The sequence below is a fragment of the Schistocerca piceifrons genome, chromosome X (genome assembly GCF_021461385.2).
Source record: "Schistocerca piceifrons isolate TAMUIC-IGC-003096 chromosome X, iqSchPice1.1, whole genome shotgun sequence".
NCBI classification, from domain to species: domain Eukaryota; kingdom Metazoa; phylum Arthropoda; class Insecta; order Orthoptera; family Acrididae; genus Schistocerca; species Schistocerca piceifrons.
The window spans coordinates 401,382,421-401,408,463 of NC_060149.1; the positions used below are offsets into that span (position 1 = coordinate 401,382,421).

Sequence of the window (26,043 nt, forward strand, 5' to 3'; positions counted from 1 at the left end):
TAAACAAACAGTCTGCACTGAATTTAGAGGTAAGTGATAGCATCTGTCATGAGGAGACATTTTGGTCGTCACCCACATCTGTCACATCAGTTAGTACAAATGTCGGCACCACTATCGAACCTGTCAGCGTGACCCATCAGATATTTCTCTCTTGCATTTGGAACTTTTTCTACCTAGATGCACATATTAGCAGCCCAATTAGAGTTTTCATAACATTGCAAATCTGATTCCTGGGGCTATGCTTTGTTGATTGCTGACCTTAAAGGTTTAAGAGGAACGTGCAAATTTACATTTATATGTGGACAACCGTATTTTGAAAGGTTAATTCGAGATGATGTAATCTGTCTGGCCCATGATAAAGATGTGTGCACACAGGCTCCTCTCTAGCAGGAGTGTTATGCACTGCACCTGCTTCTGGAATCTAACAGTAGATGTTTTCTTCTGGTTTCAAAATCTCTCCCACAACTCTGGTAAGGATGGACTCTGTGCATCAAACTTCAATGTCAGATCCTAATGTGATATATATGTCGCATCTGGTGGCAGCCCACCCGCACCATTCTACGTCGTCTTGTTCTGAGGCACCTATCCCTGTGGTTTCAGTTGTTCTCTAGCTATTTAGACCATTTTATATAGCATGCATGCCGTGGGCTAAGTGTCCTCTTTACAAAGCAGAATGCCACCATATTGCAGAGATGCATCAAAGTGCATGGCATTACAGACAATTATCATGTAGTAGCATCTAGAAAGATACTGTTACATGCAGAATTATAAGAAGTGCCACTGAAGTTTCTCTTAAATACTGGTGTGTCATTCTCTATGATCACTCAGTCCACATATTTCAGTATTGTGTTCCAACACTATGGCAATCAAAATTATGGGCATAAAGACATTATGAGAGTCCACAGATAGATCAAGTGCAAGTTTCAGTCAAATATAGCTAAGTTACTTTGACAGTGCCTTTCCTTACTCACCAATCTGTAGGAAACAAATTTGTACTGGCTGCTTATTCCACATTTTGGTTTTCTATTCAACATTCTGTGCTTTTTATTCAACCTTCAGTGCCACATGAACCCAGAGAGACTATCTGCTTTGTAATTATTTGAGCTAGGTTTGGCTTAGTCTTTGAATTTTCATGCCCACATACTATGGACGAGTACAGTGGGGCCGCAGTTCTTTAAGGCATATCAAATTCAGCTAGCACTCCAAGATGAAGTTAACCTTGAACTGGACTGTTTGGAACAGTAACAAGTGCTTTTCCACCATCTCTCTTAGCCAATGGGCCTCCCCTCTGGTGGTAGTACGAAAGCCAGGGGGGCTCCCTCCAACTGTGTGGCGATTCTAAACTTATGTGCAATGCAAAAGCAGTTGTATATACCTCTAACCATGCCGCCAAGGAGCTCTTTTCTAAATTGTGGGGTCAACATTTTTCAAAAATTGATCTTACAGAAGCTTATTGCTACTAACACAAGTAAACGATAACTGACAAGTGGTGGTTTGGGGTGGCAACACACCTGCAGCAATAAGTGTTGCAGCTACTCGGCCAATCACATTGGGAACTACCCCCAGATGAAGCTGCTGGCCACGGATGGATAACGGGATAGCAACACACAGGTAGACCATCACTATACAGCCCACCAAGCACATAAGTCTCCCCCCCCCCCCCCCCCAAATCTTATTCTCCATGGCCAAGATCAACACACCCAAGCAACCATGTCGATCCTATTTTTGCTGGCCCCTTGGAAAGATGCAGTTTATCTTGTACTGAAGTCCTTTTCTCATTTTCCTTATGTTCTCAGGTTGCAGCAGACAACATTTGTGATAGTGAGGGCACTCAAAATTTTTTGGCATCTTCTCTGCACCTTCTTTATGGACAATTGACTTCAGTTCACAGCATCCGAGTTCTAGTAATTCTGCACTTGCTATGGCATGAAGCATTTAATGACCTTACCTTTTTATCCAGCTTGCAAAAGCTTTGAAGAATTTCTTGTTCATAGGAAACCACCACCTGCAGCTGTACGGAAATCACAACTAGCTTCATTTACAGCACCCCAGCCAGACGTCTCCACTGTCTGGAGTGCTACTGCAATTGCAGAACTGCCAGGGCTGCAGGTACCAGCACCAGTACAACCTGCTTCTGAAATTCCCACACCACTGGAGCCTTTAACTTTGATTCCAACACTACTGTACAGGGATCAGTGTCAACCCTGTACTGACTGCAAGGACTTCCTTAAGTAACAGTCCACTGCCACCTTGTCACCCTGCCTGGAAAGTTTCAGCCCCATGTGCCGATTCAAGAGGGGAGGGATCTTGTACCCCATATTTGTTTCATATTGCATGTATAATAAATATTGTCATAGAACAGGTAACAAAAGTGTGCATTGACAATTAATTTTTTAAACACAAAAATTGCTCACCTTGTCGCTCTATTTTTGCTTTGCCAATTGGAATAAGGAAGTCATTTGAAAGAGCTTCATCACTCATAGGAAACTGAACGCCATATAATATTTCATTTTCTAAACAAACTACAGGATCTGGATCCCTGATAGCAGCCTTAAGGAGTCCTTTTGCATCTTCTGATGAGTAGGGCGAGACCACCTGTTGCAACAGATACAAATCATGTGATGCTATCACTGGAACAACATCTACACAGAGAAAATAATCTCCACAATTATACTGCACAGAATTAAAAACTTCTGAAGCACAGGCAAAGTAACACAAGAAAAGTTAATGAAATTAGTTTATGGAACCAGGAGTTTTTCTGCTAAGACAGAGGAAATTATAGGAGACAAAATAAAAAATTCACTGGTAAGGAAACTGCAATACTGACCACAGCAGGGCAGCTTTAGACAGAAATCATCAGTGAAAGGCAGCAGGAGATCAGCTTTGAAAAAAATTAAAAATGATTTAGTGCAGTTGACAAGTCAGGGAAGTGAAAAAGAGCCTGGGGATTAAACAGTACAGTTGAGATGCATATAGGCAGTGAAAAGAAAAAGGGTGGGGGGAGATCGAGGAATAGCATACACAAAGAATGAGGGGAGTGGAGGGGGGGGGGGGGGGGTGGCGGCGGGGAGGGAGAAATGGAAAGTACAAAAAGCAGATAAAAGCTAGGCATACAGCGGGACATGACTGTTGTAGATTAAGTTTTTTGTTCAGTTCAATAAAATAACTGTCTGCTATGCAGCTGGCTACAGTGGCTTAGTGGTTGTCACAACAACTTTAAATTCCTTGACCCTGATGAATCAAAACCCTCTCTCTCTCTCTCTCTCTCTCTCTCTCTCTCTCTCTCTCTCTCTCACACACACACACACACACACACACACACACACACACACACACACACACACACAATTTTTTTTTTTTGGTGGGGTTGTGAAAGCCCATCAGCCTTCTGACTGGTCTTACACAGCCCATCCATAACATGCTTCCCTGACACAATCACTTCATATTGCTGCAACACCTACACCCAACAATTTCTTGTTTATTGCATATATTCCAATCTCTACAGCTTTTGCTTTCTGCAGTTCCCTATAGTATCATAGAAGTTATTCCTTGATGTTTTAATACATCACTCAGTCCCTCTTCTAGTCAGTCTTTTCCACACATTCCTTGTATTGTCAATTCTGCAGAGGATTTCCTAATTTCTTGTCAGTCCATTTAATTTTCAGCATTCTCCTGTGACACTACATCTGAAATGCTTTAATTCCATTCTTTTCCGATTTTCCCACATTCCATGACTCACTTCACATATAATTTAAAAGGAGACCACATACCAATGTCCTGCTTAACTGTGGGCATTTTTAAAGTACTGTTACAATAAATATTCTTAGTTATTGACTGTGTCATAGGTTGACTGACCTTTGTAAGGTACTCTCCAAGCACTGGCTATCACACTGTCGATTGTGTCTATAGCAATTGCACCCAACATAATCTGCAGTAACTTGGTAGGAGCATAAAGAAAGTATTTCAGGATGGAAAAAAAGAAATAAAAATAAAATAAAATAAATCCCTGAATACTTAAACAAACAGTTGACTTACAGTTGGCGTGTCTTGACTAGTTACAACACAAAATATTAAAAGCAAAAGTTAATTTCAAAAGTCTAAAGTTTGGGGTGCATTATCTTGCATTTCTTTTTTGAATATTGAATACAGTATATGTTTCAGTTCTGTGGCAGTCCTCTTCAAGCTCTCTCATCATTCATTCACTCTTTGTGATCCTTCTCTGCACATGGAGGACATAATTTTTTCATTACTACTATGACAATATCACTTTTAAAGGAAAAAGATTTTTTAAGGAGAGAGTGGAAACATGGGGTGAGGGTGAAAATCATTATATCAAAGACAGTCAGTGCCAAAAGCAATTACACAAAATAAAGGAAAATATACAAATAACCAGTGCATTTTTTCTATTAAAAAAGTTTGAGGATACTCTGACATTGGATATAATGCAGCGAAAATTACTTATAACTGAAGCATGGGATACCATCTGTCTGCTTTTAGCCATAACGTCATCAACATGTAAAAAAAGGTATCGGACTCTTCAGTAGAAATACTGCTCAAATGAAGCAGATTATACCGAGAAACACCGAAGCATACAAGAAAATGTGGTATCGAACACTTCAGTTTACATCACCTCAAATGAAGCATGTGATTCCCATCAACCCCTAGTTTTCTGTTCATCTCTCACCTCCAACTTAACTTACAAGTTGCAAGACAGGACACACTGTAAAACTTCGCACAACCGACAAGAATGGAACAGCAAATGCAAGCGAATAGAGAATAACAAAACAAAGATGGCAATGAATCGCGAAGGGTGATGGTAACGGGACCGTACAGACATCTATCGGTAGCTCGGCGTTTGAGCGTACACATATCGTTTAGCACTACCATCGGCCCTGTTTAGCACTACCATCGGCCCAGGCTACAGCACTACACGTTTGTTTAACTGGCTGCCAGCAATTCAGTTGTCGAGAACAGTTACGGCAGCTTCGATAGGCTTGAAAGTGTCAATGACATCGCTTTTCCCACCAAAAACTGCACTGGTACAGTTCGTATTGCAATTACCAACACGAAAAAATGAAATAAAAAATTTACGTCCATGAAATAAATCTTTGGCACTCTTCCAAGTTCTCAACATCGTAAAAAAATTACTTTGTTGACAAAAAAGTTTAGGGGTACGCATCCCCCAGCGTTCCCCCCCCCCCCCCCCCCCCCAGAAAAACAGCACTGCAAATTACACAGCTATGTTAAAATACTGATTTTATCACCTAAATTTTAGCCTTTCCTTAAGGCAACTAAAAATAAAAATTTAATTTAAAACATTTAAATGATTGGCCACTCAGGTATAAAATTTTTTAATGTGTTTCCATCTACATATACTTTCCCACAATGCACTGTACAGTGCATGGTGGAGGGTACATCTTACCAATATTATGAATAGCCTTTTCTATTCTATTCACTGAGCAAGAGAAAAATGACTTTTTATATGCCTTTATACTTGCCCCAATCTCTCTTATTCTCACTAGTTCTATGTGAGATATACAATGGTGGCAGCATAAAGCTCGCACAGCCTTCTTTGAATACAGTTTCTCTATATTTACCCAATAGGATTTCACCTATACTGACCTGTTACGGTTCTAGCAGTCTGATTTTATTGGATGTGTGTTGTGCCTACTTGATAAGAACCTGAAAGTATGGAACAATATACTAAAATTAGTCACACTAGTGTTTCTTTACAGGTATATTGCATTTTCTCAGAACCCTTTCCACAAATCTACTTCTTCGATTCACCTTCCCTAATGCCGATAACACATTATTGTCCGATTTCATATTGCTTCTTAGTATTACCCCTAAATGGTTATGTGATATGTGCTCGACATGTTCACCACTAATCTTGTAATCAGATACTATTGGGTTCTTTCTCTTTGTTACACACATTTTCTTACATTTATCCACATTAAAGACTGCTCTCATTCATTACACCAAGGGGAAATTTGGTCCAAGTCATTCTGCAGTTCCTTACAACTGTCCAACAGCAATACTTTCCTGTATAAAAATGTATCATCAGCAAACAATCTTATAGTACTGTTTATCTGATCTGACGCACAGTGTATGTATATCGAATACATTTGAGGTCTGTTATGATTCCTTTGAGCACACTGTGTGTGTGTGTGTGTGTGTGTGTGTGTGTGTGTGTGTGTGGGGGGGGGGGGGGGGGGGGGGCGCTCACCATCCAATGTTATATGCTAGGCTCAATTAGAAAAATACTCCTCGAGCTAAACACATATTTGCAAAGAGACTCCACAGGATATCTTGGTTAGGAATTGGTGCTGAATAAAGTAATATGTTTCGCACGAGTGGTTTTTCCTTAATCTATCCCGATTCTTTGAAAGAAGCTTCTTTCTCTCCCAGAATGTATTAATGTCTGAGCTTGGAATATGCTCTAGGATCCTGCAGACAGACAGACTTAACAATATTGATCTTTAATTCTGTGCATCCAATTTTCTACAGATTTTCAGCTACATGTAACAGTTGATCCTCAAAAAATATGAGGTAAGAAATGAACTAATTCCACGGTGTATTCACTATAAAATCAGTCCCTGATTTACGTAGTCTTCACTCTTCCTCAATACAATGTGTGCTATTATTAATACATCTCATTTGTGAGTCTGTGCAGCAGTCTAATAATGGTAAGATAGTATCCCATCTTGTGTGAATACAGTTTTAAATGTGGAATTTAAAATATATGTTTTCCATCTACTGTATTCAGTTTCAACATCGGGCAGATCCATGAGAGATTATATGAAAGGTTTAAATCCACTCACTCATTGACTTTATACACATTACCAGAACTTATTAAGATTTTCTGATAGCCAGGATCTGAATGTGAAATTTAGTGTTGACTTTACACATAGCACTTTTTATTTATGTACAGCTGCTATGAACTATATTCTGTCTGATTCCCCAAAGTGTCATTTTGTAGACAGAGTGCAGCAGCCTTTCTTGCAAAATTTTTTTAGTCACATTATTAAACAGTATGGGTCTTTGCTGTATTTTATTACTTTACTTGAAGCATATTTCTTCAGTCCACAGTTTATAATGTCTTTTAGTTATAACTAACTGTTGTGTTTGTCAGATCTTAAGTAAATGTTCTCATTTGGCCCCATAAATGAGTTAATGATTATCGGTTTGTCCAAGCACAAATATTCTCACTTATTTCTTGATGACATTTTCCATTTAGTGATCCTTGTTCCTGTATCAGCATCATGGTCACTAATCCCTCTCTCACTGGTGACACCCGCAAATAATTAGGAGGCTCCTCCTCCTCCTCCTCCTCCTGGAGAGTCTGATCTATCTTTCTGGTATATGTACACATGTAGATAATTTCCTTACTCACCACTTCACAAATTAATATTTAAGCATCTGCACTGGGTAACACCGCTACACTAAACTGTCAGTGTGGGCTCTTCACTTGCCGACAGTAGCTCAATAATAACTGAGAAACAGAACACCATCAGAGGAAACTAATACTCATCGTATGAGTCAACCTATGGTACCAAAAGTCTGAATCCTCATAGGGAAGAGCATGGGTATAACTCAGCACGTGACCGGTACGCGCGGCTTTCAACTGAGCACTAGGCAACACCACTTGGCTTGATGTGCAAGGTGAGTGAGGTCCACGGTAGTTGAACTCTGTGTAAGCACTGATCTGCTTGGCTTACAGCCACCTGCAGATAAACATCTTTGTCTGTGGGTCTGCCCATACTACATCAAACATAAGATGATAGCACGCATGGGGATGGCATACTGAACTGAGGAACACGTCTCTGTGGCTATTACACTTGGCCTTTATTCCCTGCAACCCATGTACCCTGGCACCCAGCAGGAGGACACCACCTTCCTGAGCCTTTGTAGCCGGAGGAGAGCATCTTAGATATCCTGGATTACTTTATCAGCTGTATAGAAGCACGGCAAAAGTGTCTTCGTCGTGTAGGTGAAGGGCTTTCCAGTGCCATCTGAGTTCGGATAGGACACGAATTCGCCAACACCATACTGGGATGTGCCATAGGCCAGAGTTTTAAGGTTTACCCAGCATAAAAGAAACTAGTCAGGGAGCAGACCACAAACAGAGCTTGAGGGATTGGAAAGCCCACTGACAATCCAAAGACTACACAAACTTATCACTCTTCTGGTGGTGGAGTCAGTTGAGAGGATGACAGATGCACATGGTGAAAGTTGGGGGGGGGGGGGGGGGGGGGGACAAATTTAGTTACTGCCAACGGCTTAAGAGAGACACATGCCTCGAAATTTGCAGCCCGGCCCTAAGTATTCTCAAACAGCAAGCTATATGACCAGAGAAAGGAGCCCACATGAAAAAGAACAGATTGAGACACCAAATGTAATTCATTAACTATGTGGAAGCTGAATGCAGAAAGGGCACCTAGCCCAAAAATTTGACCATGAAAATATAAGTTGCTATTCCATATTTGTATTGTGTGCCAAGACGGAGTTCAGTGGAGGACTTACAGTTTTTGGCAAAAAGCCACACTGCCGAACAACAATACAGAACCACTATCAATGGGATTGACGACACACCTTACCGGCAGAGCAGCAAAAACTACAACAGGTAACTCTTCTACCTTTCCGTAGAGTCACTGAAACCACCAAACGGCATCAGGAGTGGAGAAAGAAACAGCACAATGGGCATCTGATCCATTGCCAGCAGGGCAAGGGTGCAAAGTAACTCAGCATTCTGTCCATCTGCGCCGGCATCTGCTCCTGCTAGCTGCTGTTCCTTTTGTAGACCCAACTCTTCCTGCCAACACTGTAGAAATGTCAGGTCCACAGTGGCACAAAATTACCCCTAGGGAACGGGACACAAAAAACATGGGTGTTGCAAGTGTAAGAATGTCCTTCATTGCCACTTTAGTACCTGCAATGGCACGACAATACGGCTAAACTACACTGACTGTGCAGGCACTTCATGGGCAGACAGTGGCTCAATAATGACTGGGCAACAGAACCCCACAAGAGTAAACAAATACTTGCCATCCGACCCAATCTAGGAGAAGCAGAAAGTCTGTGCCCTCATAGATATGTGCACAGGGATAGCTCTGCCCGTGGCTGGTGCAGGCATCTGCTGGCTTAGCACTAGGCAACAATACTTGGCAGAATGTGCAAGGTGAGATCTGTGGTAGTAGAACTTAGCATAAGCACCAGCCTGCTCGCCCTGCAGCCACATCTCTGTCGGCGGGTATGCCCATACTATGCACCATGTGAGCTCTCTATGGCAGGTTTCCACATTATTTCACAGTGCTATCCAGGCCAGCTCATCTGCCTCCAACAGCTGGTGAGGATACTTAAAATACTAAAATATTTGTTTGTTACAAGTGATACAACTTTTTTTTTAGATTTAGTGCATTAATTTCAAAGAGTTGTGTATCAACTCCACAAAAGCAGTAAAATATCATATTTACCAGACTATAAGACAACTCTGAATATCAGACAACCACCACTCCCCCCTCCTCACCCATTTCTTAACAGGCTCTTTGAGAGATTTTTATCATTTAACATGTTTTGACTAATCATATTATCAATTGTTTTATTGATATAAAGTATCTGCCTAAAGAGTTAATGTTATAGAAGACTTATGACATTTATTGTCTACATTTTCATAATACAAGGAGAAATAAAACAAACAAAAAGAAATGGTTTACATTAATTTTTATCTTCACTAACTTTCTCTGCTTACTATCAAAGCAGCCATCTGTGGTGGTAGTACCACCACGACCACCACCACAGCATATCAAAGTAAACAGATGTCTGACCGATGTTGCGCATATGGTCTAGAAATATTATCTTGGTTATATGATGCTGACATGCAAGAATTTTTTTGTCAAACACTGCGGGAATTCACTGAGCTAACACTGTTCCACATTGTAAGCTCCATCCTCTTATCATGCGACAGCCAGTACTTGCTTTGAAATCTGTGATGTGTGCAACTGGAAAATTTCTCTACCTCCAGTGTCTTAATTTGGATAATTTCTTGAGTAATTGGGATGTCTTCACTGCATTTGTCCTGCAAGTACTGAAGAACCTGCTGCAACAATTCTGCTTCATTCCCCTGATAGTTCGGCATCCAGAATTCACATTTTTTAATTTACTCTTTGTCTACTGCCACTTAAGAACATGTGCTTGTGTGTGACAAAATTTTATTCCTGCTGCTCCTTTGTTTGTAGCCTCTGCTTCATGAATCACAAATTAACATAAAATTAGCACTCTAATATCTGCAAGAACCAATGGTGAACTGCACTCTCCTAGATCCATTTTTGTCAACATAGTCATGGCTTCACTCTGCATCCATTATCAATTGCTACAGGATACAGTTCTTACTGTTCTTACTGTCAATATAAGCAAATTGAATAACAACAAATTTTGTCCTCTTGGCTCCCTACAGTTGAATCAGCAGAAATTTTACCACTTCAGATTAACTGTAGCCAACCCCAAAAATCAACAGTTATGCAGAGCAGTACAGCATTGCTGAAGCTTTTGGGTATCATTAATTTGTCTAGTGTAGAAATATATAGTATTGTATTGTAAAATATTTGTCCAATTTTGAAGTCAATTCAATTCCAGCCAATAGTGGATTCATGTGAACTGCAGTTTAAATGTGGTAAATGTTCATAAAAGGCCGAAGTGCATAAGTCACGACCTCATAAACCGTGACTGTGGCTATAATCTTAGCAAGGCTTGGGAACCAGCGATCGGGTTAATCAAGAGTAAATCGAGCAAACGTATAGTTGTGACGACCACGGCGGACAGAGCCATCACACCGACGTCATCTCAGACGCCGTCGCAATCTGTTCCACCGCGCGACCGTGGCGCGGACGGCGGAGGGAGCACGCCGCGGGTATTTAAATCGGCCGCCGCCGCCGCGACCGAACCCAGTTCCCTCTGAGCAGCCATAGCGTACGAATCTCCGTGCCGGCACGTTCACAGGAGCTCAGTCCGTCAGTTCACCTGATGATGGCGACATGTATGATCGCCGAAATATTGTGCCCGTTGGACACTATAGACCGGCAGCACACCCGTGGATATTTTGATTATCCCAGAAGCAGTTGGCAGGAGATGATTTTCCATACCAACAGAGGATGTGAAGGCATATCCCATATGATCAGCAGATTTAGAGCCATTGGTGTAAAAAACAACAGCATCCCGAAACTCCCATAAAACTGGCAGAAAAAAAAAAACCACACAATGTAACACTATTGGGGGAACAAAATCTTTTGGACCTCGGTGGAGATACATCTGAATCTGGGGCTGAGGAACTAACCAAGGGGAGGTTATTGGGGAGGGAATGTGGGAGACAGGACAAACAAGGGAGCTGAAAATCATGGCAAAGAGACACAAGGTGGAGCCCAACTGGGTAAACCCGCCCTCGGGCGACGTCCTTGGACTGGGAACAGGATAGAATAGGAAGGATGAGTGGGAGAGGAACGGACAGCAATTGCATAAGAAACCAGAAGCTGGGACTGCCCAACAGAAGGGGGTGGGGGGATCCCAGCTTCAATCAGGAGACTACCAACAGGGCTAGTAGGGAAGGCACCGGTGGCCAAACGGATACCACAATGGTGGACCAGATCCAGGAGGTGCGGTGTGGAAGGAACAGCCGAACCATAAACTTGACAACCATAGTCCAAGGGAGACAGCACTAAAGCCCGATAAAGGTGAAGAAAAGTAGAATGATCCACACCCCAAGAGGTGTGGGTAAGAAAGGGAAGGACACTGAATTTATGGAAGCATCCTATCTTCAGAAGTCTGATATGAGGCACCCAAGTGAGCTTTTTGTCAAAAAGAAGACCCAGGAAATGAAACTGTGAGGCCACAGGTAATCTTTGTGCATCATGGTAGAGCTCCAGATTGGGGTGGACCATAGTACAGCAACAAAAGTGGACCATCCGCGATTTTAAAGGAGAGGACTGAAACCCGTGTGAGAGGGTCCATGCAGAGGCAAGTCATATAGAACCCTCGAGCTACCGCTCTGCAGAGGCCATTGAAGAGAAACTAACCCAAATGCAGAAATCATCCACATACAGAGCAGGGGTGACCAAAGGACTGACAGAGGCCACAAGTCCATCTATAGCAATGAGGAAAAGAAGGACACTCAGTACGGAACCCTGTGGGATGGCATTCACTTGGGTCTGTGGAGTATTAGAAACAGTATCAATACGAACCCTGAACGACCGATGGAACAGGAACTGGCAGATAAAAATCGGGAAGTAAATGATCGATCAGAGACCGTCCCTCTCGGAAGCCACATTGATAAGGGGACAACAGATCCCAAGATTCGAGGACCCAATTGAGCCAATGGGCTACCATCCCATCAAGTAACTTGCAACCAACATTTGTCAGACTAATTGGCCAATAGCTTTCGACAAACGGGGTTCTTACCAGGCTTACGGACGGGAACCATGATGCTATCCCTCCATTGTGAAGGGAAGTCATCCTGGAGTCAAATACAGTTAAACGCCAGGAGAAGTAGTTGTCGTTGTGGAGCACTGAGATGTTGAAGCAATTGGTTATTAATGGAGTCTGGGCCAGGGGCTGTATTATGAGAACAAGAAAGTGTGGAAAGAAGTTCCCAGTCAGTAAAAGGTTTGTTGTAAGATTCTCACTGACAAGGGGTAAAACAAGGTGGAAGCTAAGGCCTGCTGTTTCTGGTGAAGGAAAGCAGTCGTATAGGAGGTTGATGCAAATGCTGTTGCAAAATGAGTCGCAAGATGTTCTGCGAGAATCAGAAGATCCATGCCAAGGCCATCTGGGATGGCAAGGCCCAGGAGGGTAGACTGCCGATGGCAACCTTGGAGAGAGTGAAGTGTAGCCCATACTCGTGACAGAGGGACAGTAGAACCGAGGGAAGAAACAAAGCGTTCCCAACACACCCATTTGCTACAATAGCAATGGCAATGGCAATGACCGTACTCCACCACGGGACTTACTGGCGGCGAAATGGTCCAGATGAGCGTGGGACAGCTAGGCTAGCAGCATGAACAATTTCATCAGACACGTCACATAGGACGTCATTAATACAACCCAACAAAGAGGGAGAAAGAAAACGACCTATGAAGTATATAGAGGCCAATCGGTGTGTTGGAAAGACCAACAAGGTAACCTGTCCATCGGGGAGTGGGAAGGTAGCAAGACAATCAACAGGAAATAGTCACTATCGCAAAGGTCGTCATGTGGCAACCAATGTAATGAAGGGAGGAGGGAGGGAGGAGAAAGAGAAAGATCAATGGCAGAAAAGGTACCATGACTGGCACTGAAATAGGTAGGGAAGCCATCATTAAGAAGGCACAAATCGTGGTCTGCAAGAAACTGGTCTATGAGAAGACCCCGATTAGATGGAAATGCACTGCCCCACAAGGGATGATGAGAATTAAAATCCCCGAGAAAGAGGGAGGGAGGAGGAAGTTGCTGAAGAAGGGCACTTAAGACAGCAGGTGTAAGAGTCCTGTCAGGAGGGAGATAAAGATTACAAACTGTGACCCCAGAGTCCAGGTGGACCCAAAAAGCAACCACTTCCAATGCAGTTTGAAGAGGAATCCACACGCTAGTAACGTCTGTATGGACCAACGTACAAACACTACCAGAGGCCCGCAGGGGGGCCGACCCGAATTTGGCAGAAAGCACGGAACCCACGGAGGGTTGGTGAGTGATCATCAGTAAAACGAGATTCCTGTAGAACCATACAAGCTGCACAGTAAAACTAAATAAGGGGTTTCAACTCCGGGAGGTGACAGTAATATCCATTACAATTCCATTAGATAATCACAGAACGATGATTCAAATGGGGGGGTGAACAGGCTAAAGTCAGTCATGCCGCCGGGTCACCATCCATCACTGACAAGGAGGGGGCAACGTCCATGAACAGCAGGTCAGAGTCAGGTTGCGAAAGTGGGGACGGGACCTCTGGCGACACCAGAGGCTCCTTGTCCTGGGACTTATGTTTCTTCTTCTTTTCTGCTTGAGATCAAGGAGGGCTGTGTTGCAAAAGGGAGCCAGCTGCAGCAATATCTGGACTAGAAAGAAAGCAGGCAACCTGGGGGCCCACAGATCGTGGTTGTTGTGGTCGTGGTGTGGCAGCAGACCTTTGGCCTGGAAGGTGCCGAGAAGGGGGGTCCCGGGAGGGGTGCCCTTGACCGGCAGACACCGAAGAAGTGGGACACTTCTCCACCTGGGGAGTTGGGAACAGCGCCCGGAGGGGGTGGGAACCGCAGGGGAGGGGGGGGGGGGAGGAGAGGCGTTCGGGACTGGGGTAAGGGGAGGAAAGGGTGAAGATGTAACTGAAGCATAGCTAGACATCATTGACAAAGGATGAAGACATGCATACTTCTTACGAGCCTCAGCGTAGGTTAGACGATCAAGGGACTTATACTTCTCTATCTTCTTTTCCTTCTTGTAAGCCAGGCGTTCCAGTGACCGTGAATAATGATTACCATAACAATTAACATACACAGGAGGGGGAACACAGGAACTCCCCTCAAGGAGTGGATATCCACAGCTACCACAGAGAGGGGTCTGCGAACAGTGGGAAGATGTGTCCAAAACGCGAACACTTAAAACATCTCATAGGTGGTGGGATGTACGGCTTCACGTCACATTGATAAACCATAATCTTGACCTTCTGATGGAGGGTATCCCCCTTCAAAAGCCAGGATAAAGGCACCAGTATCAATGCAATTGTCCTTCAAGCCCTTCTGAACACGTCGAACAAAGTGAACACCCCGCCATCCTAGATTGTCCCTAAGTTTCTCATCAGAAAAATATATGTATAAACATGTTGTGAAAAGCAGAGAGTGTAATAAAAGACAAGAGGTGCTCCAAACTAGAATAATAGAAATTAGTATAACAAAAAATGGAACATGGGAAAACATTTAAATATTTAAATATATATGGAGAAGAGAGGCATATGCTCAATAATAGGTTCCCCACTAGAAACTTTCAAGGTGTTGGGGTTTGAATGACATACCGAAACTACTTGTGCAGTATCACATTACCTGCCACTGTTTTGCAACTAATTGTCTTGGGAAAGTGATCGGTTCTTTCAGTTTCTTCCTGCGGGATGATTATAGCTTTGGTCATTCAGTGTTCTGTGTGGTCTTCAAGTTGTTCACGAGTGCCAAATTATTTTACCAATAGAAGTCACACCCTTTAGCTAGGAGCTGGAGGAATTTGACAGTTGAAAGGCAAATTTACAAACATTAATGAGAAGTCAGTCAACTTATTTAATGTATTCTGTTTAATGGTTTTATAACTTTGTTTGTGCCAGAAGGGCTAAAGCTAATCTCAAATAACCAAGTTAAAAGTTCTAACAATACCTCACCCACCTATCCTCCCCCACCCAGCTACATCAACACTGTGATAAAACGTGCATACTCTTGTCATGTCTAAAATTGTTTCTTCCTACCTCTTTCAGTTGGGTTTCTTCGTCTTTAAACTTAATCTGAGAGTCCTTGACCAGTCCCACTTGTTAGTTGTCAGGGTCGTCACTGACTCCTATCTCTGATTAAAATTACATACACAAGAGCTTCCTCTAAATTAAATCTGAATGTAAACAATGAGTGACACTTTAAAGTACTTTTGTAGACTTATTCCCACTACTTAAGACACTGTGGAATTAAGGTAGACAAGCCCAATCACCACTGCAACTATTCAATGTAAATAATAATATCTGTATCGAATGCTTCACTCCGGTACACTACCGCTAGAAGAGGAGCAAGTTCTTTTACATACTCTGTGTAGAACTGTGCTGGTATCCTGTGGTGTCCAATGACCTTTCCTCTGTTAGGTGATTTCAATTCCTTGTGAATCCAGTCATCATTTAGAATGAACCAGTTTCGGTAAAAGACGTTTAGTTTTTCGGCCTTCTCTCCACCATCTTCAGCTTTGATACTATTGGGGTCACAGGGTCTGGATAGAGGGCTTCGATCTATCTACTGACTTAATGTAACACAAAAGTTTCTTTGGATTTTCTGTCAAGTTCGTAGACAGAATTTTACTTTAAATCCATTGACCCTTCACCCATGGCTACCCTTACACTAATTTTCACTTCAGTTTTTGTTTGTGCCGCTTGGGCTACATTTATATTTGTTTTTATTCCTTGTGGGTTTTCATGATTGTGGAAAAAGGGACAGGTGGCCTTTGTAGTCTGGTCCCTTCAACTCCCACAAACCAAAAGGTGGATTAAACATGATCATTTGTTGCTTTTACAGATCCTCTGCCTCGGGAGTAGTAGAGCCAGAACATTAGAGGTGAAACTTAGAAAAGATTACACATGTATTTCCTTGCTGTGTTATTGTATTAAATGGAGATTTCAATTTACCACCTATAGACTTGAAGACTCAAATGATTAAGCCAGGTAGTAGAGATGGGGAATCACATGAAATTGTCCTAAATGCCTTATCAGAAAATTATATCGCATAGCTAATCAAAGAACAGACTCATGAAAATAATGTATTAGATCTCCTGGCCAACAAGAAGCCAAAAATGTTTGACTCTATATTGAACAGGAAATTGGCAATCGTGAGGGTGTTTCAGATTAATAGGGTAAGGCTTAGTGAGAGTGATAAGAAATAGATTTCAGATTACCTGAGCAGTTAACATGAAAAATTCATCCTAAGGACCAAAAATGTTGAGCATCAATTAACATAGTATTGTACAATATGCCTCATACAGGTATTTGCTGAGCAAAGTTGCGAGGGGTGGAACAGATCTGATGTGGCTAGACAACCATGATAGCAAGCTGCTTCAAAAGCAAATAGAGCTTCACTGCAAACCCTCAGATTGAGCGATAAAAGCCCTCTGCTCGAATAAAACTCGAAACTAAGCCTGCCGTTGCAGCGTCATCCATTAAAAGAGCAGGGGGCGTATCAGGCAGCGCAAATGTATGTCTGAGCGCAGTTAAAAGCAGACAGTCCAACAAGATGTGGACCACTGTCAATACTGACCAGCAGCGACATAGAGGTGGGTTCTCACGGCGCAATAAATGACCGTGTCAGCCAGGTGTTGCCAATGCGTGGCTGGCAGAGAACAACAGAGTCCTTGCAGGAGGCTCGCATGGAGGAGTGCCACACACACCTGTGGTCTCCTTGATGACCCGAAGTTTGTTGGATGAAGGCAGGGTGTACCATTTATCACTCCAGGTACCAAGGACTTTCTGCCACAACACAGTCTGGAGATCACATTCCGAAAGGCCAATCTCCAGGGCTGGTTCACTGATAGCCCGTTTGGCCACCCTGTCAAAATGTTTGTTACCCAGGATGCCGCCATGAACCAAGGTCCACACAAAAACCACAGAGCGGCCGCAACGGGCAAGAGTGTGGATGGACTCCTGGATAGCCATTACCAGACAAGAGCGAGGAAAACACTGGTCGATAGTTCTCAAGTCACTCAGGGAGTCACTACAGATAACGAAGGACTCACCTGAGCAGGAGCAGATATACTCTAGGGCATGAGAGATGGCTACAAGCTCTGCAGTGAAAACACTGCAGCCATCCAGCAATGAGCATTGCTCAGATTGTTCCCCAAGAGTAAAGGCATCCATCGAACCGTTGGTATAGACTATGGCAGAGTTGGGAAACGCGGCGAGGATGGAAAGAAAGCGTCAGCAGAGGGCCTCAGGGGGACTGAGTCTTTCGGGCCTTGAGCTAAATTCAGCTGAAGGCATGGCTAGGGCACACACCACAGGGTATATGCATACGGGCCTGGAAAAGAGGTGGGAGAGGGAAAAACTCAAGCCCAGAGAGAAGAGACCAGATGCAAACCGCTATCGGACACCCTGACTGGGACCGCCGTTCGGGAAGATGGACGACCGAGTTGGGGAACAGGAGACGGTAATTGGGATGCCCGGGCAAATTAAAACCTGCATTTCATAAGTGGCCAGCAGTCATTGGCACCGGATCCGCAACAGAGGGACACCAGCCTCCACAAGTAGGTTGTCGACAGGGCTCGTGCGGTAAGCTCCAGTTGCGAGCCGGATCCCGCAGTGAAGGATGGGGTCAAGCAACCGCAAGGCTGAAGGCAATGTCGAACCATAAACCAGGCTCCCATAATCGAGACGGGACTCAATGCGTGATACAGTCGGAGATGTGTAGACCAATGGCACCCCAGCAGGTGTGACTCAAGCAACGAAGAGCGTTAAGATGGCACCAGCACATTTGTTTAAGCTGCAGAATACGAGGAAGAAAAGTCAACCGGGCATCAAAAAGCAAGTCAAAAAACCAATGCATCACCACCACGGCCAGAGGTTCGCCGTCAAGATAAAGCCGTGGCTCACGGTGAACAGTGCGATGCTGGCAGAAATGCATGATGCAGGTCTTGGTGGCCGAGAACTGGAAGCTGTGCATGACAGCCCAAGACTGCGCCCTGCGGCTAGCACCCTGTAGCTGCCGTTCAGCAACCACAATGCCAGTGGAGCTATAGTACAGGCAAAAGTCATCAGCATACAAAGAAGCCGTTACAGACGTTCCCACAGCTGCAGCTAGCCCACTGATAGCAACTAAAAAGAGGCAGACATTCAAGACAGAGCCTTGTGGGACCCTATTCTCCTGGACTAGGGAGGAACTACGGGAGGGACCAACTTGCACGCGGAAGGAACGAAGTGACAGAAAATTTTGAATAAAAATCGGGAACGGGTCGCTAAGACCCCACCCACGAAGCGTGGTGAGGATGTGATTTCGCCATGTTGTATCATAAGCCTTCCACATGTCAAAAAAAAAAGACAGCAACCAAATGCTGATGGTGGGCAAATGCCTTGCGGATGGCAGACTCCAGGCAGACCAGATTAATGGATTACGGAACCCACCCTGGGACGGAACCAGAAGGCCCCAAGACTCAAGTAGCCAACTCACCCTCCAGCTCACCACATGTTCGAGCAACTTGCACGCAATGTTGGTGAGGCTAATGGGGCGATAGCTGTCCACCTCCAGTGGGTTCTTGCCAGGTTTCAACACTGGGATGACGATGCTTTCCCGCCACTGTGATGGGAACTCGCCCTCAACCCAGATACGGTTGAAAAGGTCTAGGAGGCATTGCTGACAGTTCACTGAGAGGCGTTTGAGCATCTGATAGTGGATGTGATCCAGCCCAGGAGCCATATTAGGGCAAGCGGCAAGGGCACTTTGGAATTCCCACTCACTGAATGGAGCATTGTACGATTTGGGGTGGCGTGTACGGAATGAATGGCTTCGATGTTCCAACCACTCTTTTAAGGAGCAGAAGGCCAGTGGGTAATTCGTAGAAGTGGAACTCAGGGCATAATGTTCTGCTAAGAGTTCTGCAATCACATCTGAGTCAGTACAGATGCATCCATTCAGGGAAAGCCCAGGTATGCTGACAGGGGTCCGATATCCATAGGCGCCTAATATTGGCCCAGGTCTGGAGAATGACATTGTCTGCAGCCGAAAAACGTGTGAAGGGACCTAGGAGGCAGATTACACTCCTGGGTCATCTACCACCACCAAAGAAGAGCCAGGATCTAGAACCATTGCATCTGAGGTAGAGGCGTGATCGAGTTCGTCGGGGGACGCCGGAATCTCCACCTCATCCTCAGTTGCAGAGCTGGTAGATAGCGGTGACGGTGGGGATGCCACCACAATTTTCCTGGTCTTAGGGGCCTTCATTTTTGACTTGTCTCACTGCTCCTTTGGTTTCTCTGGCTGAGAGGGCTTCACGGATTCAGTCTCCAGGACTGAGGAGGATAGTGAAGCCCTATGACCAGCTGTTTCTGGACACTTCAGACACTGGCAGGAGTCATCCTTCCCACTAGGAGAAAAACCTGGGGAGGAAGGGACCCAAGGGACCCCTTCCGATTGAGATGAGCCTAAGAAGTGGTACGTTTCTCCAGCTGAGAAGTGGGGATGGACGTCCCCGATGATTTGGTGGTGTTGCTCCCAAAGGAGGAGGTGCAGGAACAACAAGGAGGGAAACACCCCCCCCCCCCACCCACCATCAAGGGGGCAGGTGTAGTCTTACGGCTCTGAGGACTGACTGGAATTGGTGAAACGGATGGGGCTGGAACTGCAGTTATAGCGGCAGAGTAAGAGGTTATCATGCACATTGGATGGGGTCTTTCAAACTTTCTTTTTGCCTCAGTGTAGGTCACTCAGTCCAGGGTCTTGTATTCCATTATTTTCCTCTCCTTCTGCAGAATCCTACAATCCAGCGAGCAAGGGGAATGGTGCTCCCCGCAGTTGACACATATGGGAGGTGGGGCACATGGGCTATTGGGATGGATGGACGACCACAACCTTGACATCTGAGGCTGGAAGTACAGCGGGAAGACATATGGCCGAACTTCCAGCACTTAAAGCACTGCATCGGGGGAGGGATATACGGCCTGACATCACAGCAGTAGACCATCACCTTGACCTTCTCAGGTAATTTATCACCCGCAAAGGCCAAGTTGAAGGCACCGGTGGCAACCTAATAATCCCTCTAACACTGGTGGACGTGCTGGACGAAATGGACATGTCGTCGCTCTAATTGGTGCACAGCTCGTCATCAGACTGTAAAAGAAGATCCCTGTGGAAGATTATACCCTGGACCATATTTAAGGTCTTATGGGGCATGATAGTAACAAAAACATTCCCCAGCTTGTCACAAGCGAGTAATGCCCGTGACTGGGCAGAGGATGCTGTTTTGATCAAGACTGACCCAGATCGCATTTTGGACAAGCCCTCCACCCCCCCGAACTTGTCCTCTAAATGCGCTACAAAGAACTGAGGCGTCATGGACACAAAGGATTCCCTATCAGCTCGCATACAAACTAGGTAGCAGGGAGAATAAGATCTGCTCCCATCCTTAGTCTTGCACTCCTCCCATGATGTGGCCAGGGAGGGGAACGACTTGGGGGTCATAATTCTGTGTGTTGAATTGAGTCCTGGAATGCTTAGAGACTGCTGGTGGCTGGCCACCAGCAAGAGATTATTTACCACGCTCCATTGCAAGTCATCTGCCCTGATGCCACCCACTCCAACCCAGGGCCCTCCCCACAGGTGCCACCCACTTGCAGCAAGGGCCACCTGGCAGGATGGCCATTGCCGTGAGTCCCGACGCCCCAGAGAGAGAGGTATTTACCCCTTGGCATACATGGGCAGTTAACGGCACAGGCATCAGCTGAGCGATCCCTGTGTTGTCAGGGGGTTACAACCAACAGGGTACATGGCGACCCCACCACAACGGACTGGCTATTGTGCTGGATATCAGGTGCAAATAAGTCCATGGTCGCTGTCAGTGCAGAAAGCGACTCTGCAAAGTGCATGGGGGAAACCGCACCCAGGAATGTATCTTCACCCAAGAGAGAGAGAATGAGTGGGACTGCAATGGGACGACAAGAAAGGGGGCTAGAGATCTCAACGCACTATGGACACGATGCACAATGTAAGGCACTCTTCCCCAACTGGTTCACTCCTCAGGAAAATTTGGAAATACGGAGGTCAAAGCCTACAGGGGACCATTACATGAAAGCCAAAATGTGCGCGACTCCTTTTAGTCGCCTCGTACAACAGGCAGGAATACCTCTGACCTGTTCTAACCCCTGGACTCGCAGGGAGGAATCCATCTTTTAACACTATCTTCATCCAAATATTTCACTTTCGGAATCTGCACTAACCTCACTAGGTTTCTTTCTTCTTTTTCAGCTATAAACACACATCCACTGCCAGCATTCAATCTATCTTTGCACTGTAAATTCAAATTGGAATTTAGAAATTAACTGCTATTAACATCCAATTTCTGCAAGATTTCTGCCCCTTATACTAAGTGGGCATTGTTACCATTTATAAGTGACACCAGTTCTGATACCTTTCCATAGACACTCCTGCAATTGAGTAATATTACTCTTTACTGGTACAGTATTCTTCCTTGTCCTAGATCAGAATTTATCTTATCAGATATGTGGAGGAATTGTTGTAACTGCAGGAAAAGCCAAGTCTAATTACAATCGTTTTCAAGCAGTACGCCAAGAATAGTACGTAGGAAAGAGTTAAAATTGTAGAGCTAGATGCCAGGCATGGCAGAGGGGTCAGTCAGGGCGGAAGTTCAAACTGTCGGGCAGCTGCGCTTGATAAGAAAGCAAACAGCCACCACATTATAAAGATACAAAAGAAGATCTGTGCAGGGACCCGTGATAAGCAGCCAATTAAGAGTATCAACAGAAAGCACTTCTGGTTAGAGAGAGAAGTCTGGGAGTGGAGAAAGAAAGAGGGCCCTTGGTGGGGACAGCACTACGTCATGAGGAGCCAATGAAGGGCTCAGGACACAGTGCGTGACCATATAGGGAGAGGCACCTCTGTCCCTCCACCCAGCTTCTGTAGAAAAATAATGGAATTAATACCTGCCAATACCAAATAAGGACAAGCTGCCTTCGACACTACGTCATGTCAAGCGCTGGTGGGGTCGAAGGGGAACACTAACAAAACTCAGGAGTATGCTGCTCCGCGGTCTTTTCACGCTCTAGAGGTTAGGCTCCCGGTAGCGACAGTAGTCAGTGTGGATAGCTACAGCCGACTTGAGCTGAGGAGCGGGCTGTAGGCAGGCAGCCGGAGATAGTTGCTGATGAGTGTTTAGGCAGTAGCCGTGGTACTCTGACGTAGAGCGCTAGTGTGGGCAGCAGTTACCGCAGAGCGTCTGTCAGGCAGTCTGAACGGTGAAGTTAGTCACCGTCTCTGTAATAGACTTGGCAATTCCGCAGGTACAATCACTAAGCAGTTACGGTGATCTGTATTTCTTTCTTAATAAACTAGAACTTGTGTAACGTTTGCAAGAGTTTAATTCCACCCACTTCCTAGCCTTGTACTTTCACACCAGGGATTGCAACATCTTTGCCAGATCAAAGTCTCCCTCTCTCTAAGGTCAACTGGCTAAACCCCTTTGACAAACCATGTCACCCAATCCCTTGCAAAACCCACACTTGGGACACAACAGGATTTCTCTATTCTAAAACATCCAAATGTTCACACACTCCACTACCCTAGTAGCATGTGCAGGTGTGTGTGTGTGTGTGTGTGTGTGTGTGTGTGTGTGTGTGTGTTTCATACCTACCCTATTAAAGGTTTGCCACAATTATCTACCCAACAGCGGAGGCTGAGAAATAGACATCCAAGATGATCACAGAATTGTCTGAACCTCTGGTTCCAGCCTTCCACTCTCTGCTTCAAACCAGGGGACCATGATCAGTCTAGGGAATGATGCTACAAAATGTTAACTCTGCTTCCACCTCATGCCTGAAGCTAACTGTCTTCACCTAAGCAGCCAACTGCCTGTAGGAACTGAGGATTGCCTCTGAACCCATGCAGCAGACATCAAATGTGCTGACATGAGAGAGAATCTGCAACCATGTGCACCCAGTGCACTCAGTTACTGCCAGTAGAGCCTGCTCCATGTGTCTGACGTGATCCCTGGCAAGTAGACATGTGGGCACTGACTTCCCTTCCTTGCTCGCTGTTTCCCTACGGAGCTCCATCAGTCGCCAATTAGTATTTTTCGGGTTAACATACCTCCACCTGTCTACGACATTTATTAGCTGAACTAGGTTCTCCATGAGAAACAGGACAAGAAGATGAGAAGATGTAGTCAACAAATTCTGCTGCACTTTCTGCCCATCCCACCCCCCAAAAAACCACACACACACACACACACACACACACACACACACACACACACACACACACACACACACACAATATGGCAGTTTGGATTCTTTCGGCTTCAACAAACCACATATTCTTTCAACAGTATGGCTCAAAAAGTGACAGGTGCCAGAAAAACAGAAACCAGGCCCTACAATCAATACTCACCTTCCACATGGATGTAAATAAATAGTGAACATTGAACAAGATAGAAATGTAGTTTATGAGGAAAAATTTATTTAACTAAACATGAAAATCATGTAACTGCTGAATAATGTTCAAAAGAAAATATTTAAGAAATGGGCAACCACATTAGTCAGGCAATTTCACTAATAAGATGCTTTTGGGCTTGAAGTAAAACTGTGCATTAATCAGTAGGAGGTATTTTCATTTGCCATTAATTCTTCTAATAACTGACTATTATATACTGTATTTTTTTGGGAACAGCACTTCACAATGTCAATATTGTAAGATAAATTCCATTAACCGACCAAAAGCATAAAAATAATTTTTTAAATTGATAACACGGCACCAACTGCAACACATTACACTGTGACATGTAGATTTGTGTTCATATCACTTAAATGAGTCACTTTGAATATCTATCCAGAAAGTGTGTCAGTATTTTACCTAAAATATCACATACCAGAATAAAAATTCCACAGTCTGAAAAATTTTGGAGGAGGGGGAAGAAGAGGGATGTTCAGCATACAAAGTGGCTGCAACATTTGCTGTGATAAGGAAAGTGGTTTCCATTTTTGAACAGAAAACACATTATGAACTACTCAGTATTTGACTTTCTCAGTAGCAAATTTAGTTTTTAAAACCATTTTGAAATTTGTGAGTAATGACTGTATGTACAGTTATCCAGTTATGTAACTGAGTGTCCGTTATCAGTAAGTCACACTACCCATGTGAGGCCCTGAGAGTCCAGCTTCAACACCTACAGTTTATGCTATGTTTACAGTGTGAAGTTGACAGTGCACTGCATTACAGTCCTCAACAGGTGTCTCCATCAAGGTAATCCTCAACCATTATGCTCCACCTACTACTATCAATGTTTCACTGGAAGAACATCAGCAATTTGAAATGGCAACATATGTGGAAAAATCATAAGATATTACCCTCATTTACACATGTATAAAAAATCAGATCACTGCTTTTTGATATAGGTGTAAATGATGGTAATATCTTATGATTTTTCCGTATATGTTGCCATTTCAAAGCTGATGTTAAAATGTCAGAACTGTGATTAAAAATATCAGTGAAAAATTTTTAATAGTTCAAAGTAATTACTTGTTTTATTTGAGGCTCCCAATAGCAATACCTCCCCCCCTCCCCTCCAGCTAGAAATTAATTGTGCAATGCAGTCACTGGAGTGTTGGGGGTTCTACCCTTTATTTCTATACAATTTAGTGACTGTGTGTTTAATTTAATTCTAAAATACAGTGCCATAAGGAAAGAAATAATTCTGACTAACTTATTTCTAAATGAGGACAGTTCTTTCTGTAGTGTGTCGTAAAAGTGAATGTAGACATCATTTTAAGGTAATACGAAGTCAAAATACATGAGACACTCCTCTCCTTTCTGAGGAAAAGGGGAGAAAAATTAAATTAAAATGAAGCTATGTTAGAATGAAACTTAACTTCTTTATGGCAGTCGTATTTTGTTTGCAAGATTCTCAAGCCATGCCTGAAAACCTACGGGATCAGTACTAAAATACCTAAGCACTACTACAAAAATAATTTTCACATAACATGACTGGCAAATTTTGTATCAGATAAACCTTTCAGGTACAGTCAAAACATTAAACTTTTCTGTACCTGTTTCCAAATTACTACTGCATTCAACATTTGGGACTTAATATGGTAAGTTTCCACATATGCCAGTCCATGCTGTGGCAAAAATCAACTTTTAGCACATCGACTGACATTACTGGACCAAAAAATGACTACACATGTTATTGTTTTGTTGGATTATTAATCTACTTCTTCCCCAAGCCACCAAATAATTGACATGAAATAAGCACAAAACCTCATTACACTGAGAAACTACAAATTCACAGAACTCTACTACATACCTTACAAGTTTAGCAGTATAGTTTATTTGTAATTCAATTAAAAATGGTGTTTTAGGTATCCAGAATGAGATTTTCACTCTGTGGCGGAGTTTGGACGGTAGGAGACGAGATACTGGCAGAAGTAAATATGTGAGTACCGGGCGTGAGTCTTACTTCGGTAGCTCAGATGGTAGAGCACTTGCCCGCGAAAGGCAAAGGTCCCGAGTTCGAGTCTCTGTCGGGCACACAGTTTTAATCAGGCAGGAAGTTCCGTGTTTTAGGTAATTTCTTTAAACT

The 26,043-nt window shown here is 43.9% G+C and overlaps 1 protein-coding gene across 1 annotated transcript in view; it reads right to left on the reverse strand.

Moving 5' to 3' along the window:
- Positions 1-26,043, reverse strand: part of LOC124721447 (pyruvate dehydrogenase E1 component subunit beta, mitochondrial) — an 85,164-nt gene that overhangs the window by 32,079 nt on the left and 27,042 nt on the right. Inside the window, exon 6 of the mRNA XM_047246428.1 lies at positions 2,415-2,595. Coding sequence (XP_047102384.1) covers positions 2,415-2,595 — 181 coding nt within the window. The remainder of the gene's footprint in view (positions 1-2,414; positions 2,596-26,043) is intronic.